The 12,520-nt window shown below is 45.6% G+C and overlaps 1 protein-coding gene across 1 annotated transcript in view; it reads right to left on the bottom strand.

The window, feature by feature from the left end:
- unc13a (unc-13 homolog A (C. elegans)) overlaps window positions 1-12,520 on the bottom strand; it is a gene marked incomplete at both ends in the record, with an annotated part of 83,456 nt that overhangs the window by 58,982 nt on the left and 11,954 nt on the right. Inside the window, 8 exons of the mRNA XM_084186209.1 lie at window positions 1,217-1,412; window positions 1,639-1,668; window positions 3,028-3,079; window positions 3,222-3,292; window positions 3,583-3,706; window positions 7,252-7,369; window positions 10,127-10,226; window positions 10,328-10,357. Coding sequence (XP_084042335.1) covers window positions 1,217-1,412; window positions 1,639-1,668; window positions 3,028-3,079; window positions 3,222-3,292; window positions 3,583-3,706; window positions 7,252-7,369; window positions 10,127-10,226; window positions 10,328-10,357 — 721 coding nt within the window. The remainder of the gene's footprint in view (window positions 1-1,216; window positions 1,413-1,638; window positions 1,669-3,027; window positions 3,080-3,221; window positions 3,293-3,582; window positions 3,707-7,251; window positions 7,370-10,126; window positions 10,227-10,327; window positions 10,358-12,520) is intronic.

The raw sequence follows: 12,520 nt of genomic DNA, 5'->3' as shown, positions 1-12,520 counted from the left end.
GATGGATGGATGGATGGATGGATGGATGGATGGATGGATGGATGGATGGATGGATGGATGGATGGATGGATGGATGGATAGATAGATAGATAGATAGATAGATAGATAGATAGATAGATAGATAGATAGATAGATAGATAGATAGATAGATAGATAGATAGATAGATAGATAGATAGATAGATAGATAGATAGATAGATAGATAGATAGATAGATAGATAGATAGATAGATAGATAGATAGATAGATAGATAGATAGATAGATAGATAGATAGATAGATAGATAGATAGATAGATAGATAGATAGATAGATAGATAGATAGATAGATAGAGAGTGATTGGTTTTAGCCATAGTGGACCTTGCAGGTTCATATGGCTAAAAACATAATCACTTCTGAGAGAAGCCTTTATGCAATAATGTGGCTGCACCTAGCAATGCATGAGTTTGAGTGAACTTGCGCCTTTGAACAACAGATGAACAGACAAAAAAAACAGACTTGTTTAGATTTTTTGGCAAAACAAGTTGCTAAGTGATCACAGGGGGCTGTTTTTCAGCCACACACACGCACGCACACATGTACACACACTGTGATCATTGTGACAGGGTGCCAGTGAGGCTCTTCACATGCGGCCTGTATAAAAGGACGGCATGGACTGCTCCTTCAGGCTTAATAGTGAGGCCAGAGTACAGTGAAGTCACAATGGGACAACAGGTTAACATGTAACAACAGTGTGAATGTGAAACCAAACAAGTACACAGGGGCATATCTGTTCTGTTCTGTATCAGTCTGCTTTACTCTGTGGGAATAGACTGTTGATCTCTAGACGAGACAAAGTCAATATGGATCCCTTGACTAAGAAGAGGAGGTGAGATCCATGCTGTGTGTGTCTCAATAGTCCAGCGTCGTTTCCTTTCCTCGTCTTCTTTCCTTCACCCACACAGATCTCAAAGAGCTGGACAAGGGAAAGGTACAACTTGTACATTTCACCTAACCTGCATGTTTTTAGATTAGTACAACTGTAGGATAGCAGCTTGTAAAAAAATGACTGAAATGTAATTATAAAATGAAGGAGATGAGACAAGGAAAGGAAGCCACGTGGGCTTATTGGGATGAACCCCCTATTGAGACCCTGAGGACTGAGTAAACCAGATAATGAACCAGATAAGGAGGACAGGATAGGACAGGACAGGACAGCAGAGAGGTTAGGTTAGGTTACCTGATGGCTCTCTGGTTGTCGTAGTTCAGCTCTTGAATGGAGCCGTTGGAGGAGTTGTGCGAGGAGCAGCGCTGGTCTCTCTGGATGGGGTACTGGTGCATGGAGGCGTTGGGCTGAGACGTGGTGTAGAACGGAGGGGGGATGCTGTTACTGGTCTCACTGCGGTAGTCACTGTCTCTGTCATCTGGGTCCTCATCTACACATACAGGAAATAATTGAAATATTATGATTATTATAGGACCAAGTTCATTACTCAGGATGCAAGTGAGTGCTTGGTGACTTATACTGTAAGTGGATGTGGTGACTAGTTTTAATAACCTGGTAACATAAGTTTACAGTACCAAGGCCAAAAGCAGATACATCACATTTATAGTGAAACATAAATTGTTTGCTAAACTGTGTGAAAAGCTAGAAAAACTTACTTTGCTGGTCTCCCCACAGACTCCAGTTACCTACAGGGACAGGGAGTAATAAGTTATCACAGAAAATGTTGATTTGGGCCTGAGCCATTAACTTCAGGTTAAATAATGTACAGCCATATGACAGGAAATAAACAAGTCAGGGTGAGGGTACTGAACCCCAGAGAACCAATCTGATTGGGGGGTAAATCCCAGAGTGGAGCTGGAGACAGAGCAGGCCAGGGCAGGCAAGATGGCTGATCTTGTGGTGGATGGAGGGCCAAGGAGGGCCCAGGGTGTGGTAATTAACAGATCTCAGAGGGGAGTCAGCCATAACTCTAGCCCGCAGGGCTGCCAACCCAGCTCCCTATGACTCACAGCGAATAAGCAGCCCCCATCCATACACACTCAATGAAACACAGCATGTAGACACGCATGCATGCACACGCACTCACACACACACTGACCAACCTTTATGGCTGGTCTCTCACAAAGCGTCTCTCACTCACCCACGCACTCAGTTATGCATGCACACACACACACACACACACACACACACCTACTGACAGACTGAAACACCCACCACAGTCCAGACTCATCCACAGACGTCTCCGCCCACCCACCTGGGCTGTCATCATCAGACAGACAGGGCTGTGTCTGACAGGGCAGTGTAAGTGTATGCCAGCACACATCCATCACACAGCTAGCAGCCATAAATCACTGTGTGTGGAGCTATGAGGCAGGCCTGCTGGCTTGATTCGTCATGTCAGCTTTTCTCCCTCCCTCCCTCCCTCCCTCCCTCCATACGCCTGCCTGCCTGCCTGCTGCTTCCCCTCTAATCTGCTTCCCAAAGAGTCAGGAGGTGGAGAGTGAAGAAGAGGGTGAGAGGGAGGAATAAAGTGAAGTGGAGGAGGTAGGGGAAGAGGAAGAGGAAGAAGAGGAGGAATAAAGTGAATATGAGAAGAAGGAGGATGAGGGGGGATAGTAAAGAGGAAGAGTGAAGAGGAGGAGGAGGAAGAGGAGGAAGAGACGGAGGAGAGTGAGAAGGAGGAAGAGGAAGGCCATGAAGAAAGTGAAAAGAAGAAGGGAGGATGAAAGGGAGGAGGATACTGTATTAAAGAGGGGAGAAGGAGATTGTAGAGGATACTGTATTAAAGAGGGGAGAAGGAGATTGTAGAGGATACTGTATTAAAGAGGGGAGAAGGAGATTGAAGAGGATACTGTATTAAAGAGGGGAGAAGGAGATTGAAGAGGATACTGTATTAAAGAGGGGAGAAGGAGATTGAAGAGGATACTGTATTAAAGAGGGGAGAAGGAGATTGAAGAGGATACTGTATTAAAGAGGGGAGAAGGAGATTGAAGAGGATACTGTAGTAAAGAGAGGAGAAGGAGATTGAAGAGGATACTACTCACAGCATTGTGTTGATGGTGCTTGAAGAGGTCTCTCCTCCTCCTGGTATGTGTACTGCAACACACACACACACAAGGTCTACATCATATTTAATGCATAGAGTAAGTTATGACTTTTGCAATTACTGATAGCCCTGCCTTGTGGCGGGTAAGATGTAAGCGCGAAGGGAGGAGAGGAGGAGGAAGAGATGCCTTACGCCCTGGTCCCTCATGGCGTTGAGCTGCTCCAGTTTCTTGGCCCAGTATTGAGCCTCATCCTCTGGAATGTCTGAAGCAGAAAGACCCATTCACTGGTCAATCACTTAGGACACACACACAAACACAGACAATCACATATGCACAGGCATACGCGGGCACGCACGCACACGCACACACAACACTCTAATGGTTCCAAATGGTTGCAATATACTTTGACAGTCATAGGCTACAATTGTCTGTGAATATTTTCAGACATAATGATGTAGATATACTGTAGGTAATAATAAGGAGATAGGGTTATAGTTAACTTTTAAGGCACATTAGAGAGCACATTTGACATGAGTGAGGGTATCATCTGACCTAATGGCATTTCAAATCGGGTGTCCAGCAGCACGCGGTGGAAGGTGGGGTCTTTGGTGCCTGCGATCTCATTCTCAGCCATGATGACCTGGGAGTCTAGGGTCAGCCACTGCCCCGGCCCCTCCTACCACACACACACACACACACACACACACACACACACACACACACACACACACACACACACAGATACAGTTGAAGTCGGAAGTTTACATACACTTAGGTTGGAGTCATTAAAACTCGTTTTTTCAACCACTCCACAAATTTCTTGTTAACAAACTATAGTTTTGGCAAGTCAGTTAGGACATCTACTTTGTGCATGACACAAGTAATTTTTCCAACAATTGTTTACAGACAGATTATTTCACTTATAATTCACTGTATCACAATTCCAGTGGGTCAGAAGTTTACATACACTAAGTTGACTGTGCCTTTAAAAAGCTTGGAAAATTCCAGAAAATGATGTCATGGCTTTAGAAGCTTCTGATAGGCTAATTGACATCATTTGAGTCAATTGGAGGTGAACCTGTGGATGTGTCACGTTTCCTGCAGTTTTTTGCCACTAACTGGTCTTCCTTCTGCTCTCCAGGCCGCTGAGGTCCTGTTCCAACAGGTCTTCCGGCATTATGGACTTCCGGAGGACATCGTCTCGGACTGTGGCCTCCAATTCACCTCCTGAGTGTGGAAGGCTTTCCTGGAGAAGATCGGGGCCACGGCCAGCCTCACTTCCGGGTATAGGCCTCAGTCGAATGGGCAGGTGGAGCACATGAACCAGGAGCTGGGGAGGTTTCTTCGTTGCCACTGTAAGGACCGGCAGGGTGAGTGGGCGAGGTTTCTTCTCTGGGCAGAATATGCCCAGAACTCCCTCGTTCCCTCCTCCACGGAGCTCACTCCCTTCCAGTGCGTCCTGGGTTACCAACCGGCCCTGGCCCCTTGGACACCAAGCCAGACCGATGCGCCCGCTGTCGACGAGTGGTTCCACAGGGCCGGACAGGTCTGGGACGCCGCCCATGTCCATCTCCAGAGGGCCATTCGTCGGCAGAAGGACCAAGCCGACCGCCACCGCAGTGAGGCCCCTGTATTCTAGCCTGGGGATCGTGTCTGGCTGTCCACAAAAAACCTCCTTCTCCGCCTGCCCTGCAAGAAACTGAGCCCCCGGTTTGTGGGGCTGTTTAAGGTCCTCTGGCGGATAAATTAGGTATCATACCAGCTGCACCTTCCACCTCACTACCGTGTCTCACCCACTTTTCATGTGTCTCTCCTCAGGCCGGTGGTTCCTGGTCCTCAGGCAGATGCCGTCCCCCGGGGTACGCCTCCTCCGCCCCTGGACATTGATGGGAGTCCGGCATTTGCGGTGAGGGACCTGCTGGACTCCAGGTTCTGTGGTGGACGGCTCCATTACCTGGTGGACTGGGAGGGGTATGGTCCTGAGGAGAGGAGCTGGGTTCCAGCTGGGGACGTTCTGGACCCCAACCTAATTTGGGACTTCCACCGGGACCCCGCTCCTCGTCCTCGGGGTCGTCCTCCTGGATGGCGACGTCCAGCGGCTAAGAGTCGTGTGTCCAGGTGGGGGGGTACTGTCACGTCTCCTCCCGCCGGTCTACTGAGCCACCGGTCTGAGCGTACCACCTCGGCAACAACGGAATGGAAACCCAACGCACCCTAATTACCTCCAGCCTACCTGCACCTCATCATCTCATCACCACCCCTATTTAGCCCTGGACTGTTCTGGATGATGTTGTGTGTGATTGTTTAGCTTTGTGTCATTTACTCTATCTTTGTTATTTCTCTTTGTCATTGTTAAGCAAACCTTGACCTTGTTAATTCCTGCGTCTGCGTCCTGCCTCTTCGTATACTCAGTACTCGTCACAGGATGTATATCAAGGCCTACCTTCAAACTCAGTGCCTCTTTGCTTGACATCATGGGAAAATCAAAAGAAATCAGCCAAGACCTCAGAAAAAAAATTGTAGACCTCCACAAGTCTGGTTCATCCTTGGGAGCAATTTCCAAATGCCTGAAGGTACCACGTTCATCTGTACGAACAATAGTACGCAAGTATAAACACCATGGGACCACGCAGCCGTCATACCACTCAGGAAGGAGACGCGTTCTGTCTCCTAGAGATGAACGTACTTTGGTGCGAAAAGTGCAAATCAATCCCAGAACAACAGCAAAGGACCTTGTTAAGATGCTGGAGGAAACAGGTACAAAAGTATCTATATCCACAGTAAAACAAGTCCTATATCGACATAACTTGAAAGGCCGCTCAACAAGGAAGAAGCCACTGCTCCAAAACCGCCATAAAAAAGCCAGACTACGGTTTGCAACTGCACAGGGGGACAAAGATCATACTTTTTGGAGAAATGTACTCTGGTGTGATGAAACAAAAATAAAACTGTTTGGCCATAATGTCCATCGTTATGTTTGGAGGAAAAAGAGGGTGGCTTGCAAGCCGAAGAACACCATCCCAACCGTGAAGCACGGGCATGGCAGCATCATGCTGTGGGGGTGCTTTGCTGCAGGAGGGACTGGTGCACTTCACAAAATAGATGGCATCATGAGGAAGGAAAATTATGTGGATATATTTAAGCAACATCTCAAGACATCAGTCAGGAAGTTAAAGCTTGGTTGCAAATGGGTCTTCCAAATGGACAATGACCCCAAGCATACTTCCAAAGTTGTGGCAAAATGGCTTAAGGACAACAAAGTCAAGGTATTGGAGTGGCCATCACAAAGCCCTGACCTCAATCCTACAGAAGATTTGTGGGCAGAACTGAAAAAGCGTGTGCGAGCAAGGAGGCCTACAAACCTGACTCAGTTACACCAGCTCTGTCAGGAGGAATGGGCCAAAATTCACCCGACTTATTGTGGGAAGCTTGTGGAAGGCTACCCGAAACGTTTGACCCAAGTTAAACAATTTAAAGGCAATGCTACCAAATACTAATTGAGCTAAGGATCCTGGGACTAAACACCTCCCTCTGCAACTGGATCCTGGACTTCCTGACGGGCCGCCCCCAGGTGGTAAGGGTAGGTAACAACACATCTGCCACACTGATCCTCAACACGGGGGCCCCTCAGGGGTGCGTGCTCAGTCCCCTCCTGTACTCCCTGTTCACCCATTACTGCATGGCCAGGCACGACTCCAACACCATCATTAAGTTTGCCGATGACACAACAGTGGTAGGCCTGATCACCGACAACGATGAGACAGCCTATAGGGAGGAGGTCAGAGACCTGGCCGTGTGGTGCCAGGATAACAACCTCTCCCTCATCGTGACCAAGACAAAGGAGATGATTGTGGTCTACAGGAAAAAAAAGAGGACTGAGCACGCCCCCATTCTGATCGACGGGGCTGTAGTGGAACAGGTTGAGAGCTTCAAGTTCCTTGGTGTCCACATCACCAACGAACTATCATGGTCCAAACACACCAAGACAGTCGTGAAGAGGGCACAACAAAGCCTATTCCCCCTCAGGAGACTGAAAAGATTTGGCATGGGTCCTCAGATCCTCAAAAGATTCTACAGCTGCACCTTCGAGAGCATCCTGACTGGTTGCATCAACGCCTGGTATGGCAACTGTTCGGCCTCCGACCGCAAGGCACTACAGAGGGTAGTGCGTACGGCCCAGTACATCACTGGGGCCAAGCTTCCTGCCATCCAGTACCGTACCTCATCAGACTGGCGGATGTTTTCCAGGGGGATCCACAAGGTGCCCACCATGGTGTCCCAGATTAACCCTTTGTTCCACACCTCAACTGTCAGTCCCAGGTCCAGTCTGTTGATCTCACTGCATAGAGAGAGACAGAGAGAGAGAGAGAGAGAGAGAGAGAGAGAGAGAGAGAGAGAGAGAGAGAGAGAGAGAGAGATGAGAAGGGGAAGAATGAGAGAGGGGTTGAGAGAGAGAATGGAGGAATGAGAGAGGATGGGGCAGAGAGAGAAAATGAGTATGAGAGAGAAAGAGAGAAAGAGAGAGAGAGAGGTGATGAGATGAGGAAATGCAACAAAAAAGACTGGGAGACCGATATAACCCATCTCAAAGAGAAGGGAAATATACAGTGCCTTCAGAAAGTATTCACACCCCTTTGCTTTTTCCATATTTTCTGGTGTTAAAGCCTGAATTAAAAAAAAAAATAATTGAGATGTTGTGTCACTAGCCTACACACAATACCCCATAATGTAAAAGTGGAATTATGTTTTTAGAAATGTTTACAAATGTATTAAAAATGAAAAGCTGAAATGTCTAGAGTCAATAAGTATTCAACCCCTTTTTTATGGCAAGCATATATGAGTTCAGGAGTAAACATTTCCTTACAGTCACATAATAACTTTCCAATGCCGCACAAAGAAGGGCACCTATTGATAGATGGGAGGGGAAAAAAGCAGGCATTGAATATCCCTTTGAGTATGGTGAAGTTATTCATTACGCGTTGGATGGTGTATCAACACACCCAGTCACTACAAAGATACAGGCATCCTTCCTAAGTCAGCTGCCGGAGAGGAAGGAAATCGCTCAGGGATTTCACCATGAGGCCAATGGTGACATTAAAACAGTAACAGAGTTTAATGGTTGTGATAGGAGAAAACTGAGGATGGATCAACAACATTGTAGTTACTCCACAATAGTAACCTAAATGACAGAGTGAAAAGAAGGAAGCCTGTACAGAACATGCATCCTGTTTGCAATAAGGCATTAAAGTAAAACTGCCATAAAATTGGCAAAGAAATGAACTTTATGTCCTGAATACTGTGGCAGATTGTATCGGAGGCCACGTGACCACTTAGGGGACGCGCAGCCCGCTCACAGAGGTGGGAGAGCGGGAGATCCCAGCTCAATGCAATATACATATACGGCTCCGGTTAACTTGAATAAAGAAGGACTTATATTTTAAAGAACAGTTGTTTTCTTTAGTATTTCTTAGACAAGAAGATACAACATGGTACCAGGAGTGACAGAACTCGCCTTGGACTCATCCATCATCGAGTTTTGGTCGAAACTCCTGAATGGCGCCAAGAGGCTTCACGTCAACTAGCTAATGTTAGCTAACATTAGCTAACTAGCCACTGGGCTAACGAGACTGAGGTAAAAATAACCACGCCGGAGCAAATGGAGCGTGCAGTGCATGTAGTTAGTTGTTTTGCAGTGCTAGCTGGCTAATGACATGGAGCAGCTAAAGCCTCCAACAGAACTGAAACTTAACGGCAATGTTAAAAGCACCTGCTTTAATATGAAAACAGATATTTATCTTGAGAGCCCAGGTAGTAATCTCGCAAGCATCTGATGTTGGCATTGGGTGGGTTGACGTTTAGCAGCTTTAGGAATCTAAGAAATGCAGGAGAGAGATAGTGATTATCATATATTATTCACTCTTCTGCGGTTTCTGGGCAACATCCTGTTCCTATTATCAGTGTAGTGTCGAGTCAATGCTGGTAATTATTGCTGTCAAACAAAGAGTCCGCTTAGGCTGTACTTTGATTATAAGTTTTATTTATATCACAAGATTTCAGCATAAGCTTACAGACGCCTGCAGGGTCTGGAGAACAGTGTCCAAAGATAATATGTCTGTTCTAACCCCCTTTGTCTCTAGCCTATACTTATAAAGTATGCAAAAATATGGGTTGCTCCCTCTACTGTCCAATCACCTGTCTCCAACGAACAGGGGTGTCACTACAAAATGGCTCCCTCTACTGTCCTATGTGGCGTCACACTAAAAACGGCTCTCTTTGAACTAAAATAAACATCCCCTCAGGTTCCACTTGAAAACATTCACCAAGTCATAATCTTAATACACTACATCAGTTAAGAAATACTTCAGAAAAATAACTTAATGTTAATCCTTTCCCTTGACTGTTGCACAACCAGTGAGTGGCTCTGTTGGGCACCTTAGACGTCACTACTTAAAACATTTATTCAGGAGTCCCTGCAGTCCGTGTTACACAACATGTGTGCTCTCTGGTGTTAACACATTAGTGTAACTGCCTGCCTGGCTAACTGGATGACTGGCTGGCTGTCTTGGGAAGCTCAACAGTAGCATATCTTGCATCTGAGATCAGGCCTCCAGCACCTTCTAATCTCATCACTGAGAGAGCACTGAGAACCCAGGGCAGCTCAACGTGTGGAGAGAGAAACTAGTAAGTCTTTCCTATGGGGGGAGAGAGAGAGAGAGAGAGAGAGAGAGAGAGAGAGAGAGAGAGAGAGAGAGAGAGAGAGAGAGAGAGAGAGAGAGAGAGAGAGAGAGAGAGAGAGAGAGAGAGAGAGAGAGAGAGAGAGAGAGAGAGAGAGAGAGAGAGAGAGAGAGAGAGAGAGAGAGAGAGAGAGAGAGAGAGAGAGAGAGAGAGAGAGAGAGAGAGAGGAGAGAAGAGGAAGAGGAGGAAAAAGAAGGAAAAGGAGAAGAGATAAAGAGGAGTGGGGGGAGAAGGAGTAAGAGGAGGACTAAGGACAAAGAGGAGGACAGAGGGGGAAGAGGAGGAGAAAGGACAAAGAGGAGGAGAGAGGGTGAAGAGGAGGAGAAATAAGGAAGAGGAAAAGAGGAGGAAGAAGACTCACAACATGAAGTCCTGTTCCCAGCATGGCTGGGCGCCCCGCACAGCGATGGTGGTGCTCTTGACATTCTGCACTTTCAGCGTCACATAGGTGTTACATTTCTCTGTGGAACAACAAGGAATATCAGTCTTATTGTAAAACAAACCAGTGTTTCTAAGACTTTTTAATACTAAGTCAAACATGGTCAAATATATCTCAACTCACCTTGTGCTCCATCGAGTTGGGCTTTCTTCACTGCAAAACAGACAGAGAGAAAGAAAGCATGAGGCAAACTGTAATGGGTTAAACAAAATGGGGTCAATGGGTCAATCAATCTCGAGATTCAGGTTTCTAAAAACAAACCTATTAATAACCCACACCTCTCTGGGCTGAAAAGGTTTGCTGCATAAGACCATTTTATATTTTTAATACCCTCAAACACCAAGTTTTGAATTACTGTTTCGTGAGTGAATTAGATCTATTAGCCTTTCTTGTATTTTGTTTCAATCAAAGCATATATCCTGCCTAGTGGAGCGCTCTGTTGCGTTTTGGCGCATTTTTTTGGGGACTATTCAGCTTTAGCTAACCATCCTAAAATCTTGTTAGAAATGAGGAGGTGTTTTTGGTGTAAGAGTAACGTTATAGGCCTACTATGCTATGCTATTATATTCGGTTCTGTTATGTAAAATACTAATGAATCCTTATGTGATCTTGCAAGACATTGATTCAGCTTTGATATAACTTTAATAAACAAGCACCATTGTGAGAAATGATAACCTTCTATTTGTAATAATAATAATAATAATTAGTGATGAGTATGACTATTAGGCGTAAGCAACAGATCTTGATGAGATGTCATTTTAAGCGATTGGAGCGCCCTTCGTGGTGCTGAAAGGACAGCGCCAGGATCACGCAATGATGTTAAAGAAGTTGAACCAATTTGTGGTGCTGAAGGACAGCTAAAGGATAGCTCGGCCATTCAGCCAGTTCAGGAACAAACAACAATAATTTGATGTATGCCTATGGCCTAATAGGTCTACGACTACGTGCTACAGCTATTTGTAGGCTATAGCCTCATGTAAATACAAATACATACAGTACCAGTCAAAGGTTTGGACACACCTACTCATTCAAGGGTTTTTCTTTATTTTTACTATTTTCTACATTGTAGAATATAGTGAAGGCAACAAAACTATGAAATAACACATGGAATCATGTAGTAACCAAAAAAGTGTTAAACAAATCAAAATATATTTTATATTTGAGATTCTTCAAAGTAGCAACCCTTTGCCTTGATGACAGCTTTGCACACTCTTGGCATTCTCTCAACCAGCTTCATGAGGAATACTTTTCCAACAGTCTTGAAGGAGTTCCCACATATACTGAGCACTTGTTGGCTGCTTTTCCTTCACTCTGCGGTCCAACTCATCCCAAACCATCTCAATTAGGTTGAGGTCGGGTGATTGTGGAGGCCAGGTCATCTGATGCAGTACTCCATCACTCTCCTTCTTGGTCAAATAGCCCTTACACAGCCTGGAGGTGTGTTTTGGATCATTGTCCTGTTGAAAAACAAATGATAGTCCCATGAAGCGCAAACCAGATGGGATGGCATATCGCTGCAGAATACTGTGGTAGCCATGCTGGTTAAGTGTGCCTTGAATTCTAAATAAATCACAGACAGTGTCACCAGCAAAGCACCCCTACACCATCACACCTCCTCCATGCTTCACTGTGGGAACCACACATGCAGAGATCATCCGTTCACCTACTCTGCGTCTCACAAAGATACGGCGGTTGGAACCAACAATCTCAAATTTGGACTCATCAGACCAAAGGACAGATTTCCACTGGTAAAATGTCCATTGCTCGTGTTTCTTGGCCCAAGCAAGTCTCTTCTTCTTATTGGTGTCCTTTAGTAGTGGTTGCTTTGCAGCAATTCGACCAGGAAGGCCTGATTCACGCAGTCTCCTCTGAACAGTTGATGTTGAGATGTGTCTGTTACTTGAACTGTGTGAAGCATTTATTTGGGCTGCAGTCTGAGGTGCAGTTAACTCTAATGAACTTATCCTCTGCAGCAGAGGTAACTCTGGGTCTTCCTTTCCTGTGATGGTCCTCATGAGATCCAGTTGCATCATAGCGCTTGATGTTTTTTGCAACTGCACTTGAAGAAACATTCAACGTTTTTGAAATCTTCCAGATTAACTGACCTTCATGTCTTAAAGTAATGATGGACTGTCATTTCTCTTTGCTTATTTGAGCTGTTCTTGCCATAATATGGACTTGGTCTTTTACCAAATAGGACTATCTTCTGTATACCACCCCTACTTTGTCACAACACAACTGATTGGCTCAAACACACTAAGAAGGAAAGAAATTCCACAAATTAACTTTTAACAAGGCACACCTGTTAATTGAAAT

This window comes from Coregonus lavaretus (genome assembly GCF_964263955.1).
Source record: "Coregonus lavaretus genome assembly, chromosome: 21".
NCBI lineage: Eukaryota > Metazoa > Chordata > Actinopteri > Salmoniformes > Salmonidae > Coregonus > Coregonus lavaretus.
This window is presented reverse-complemented; position numbering and strand designations above follow the sequence as displayed.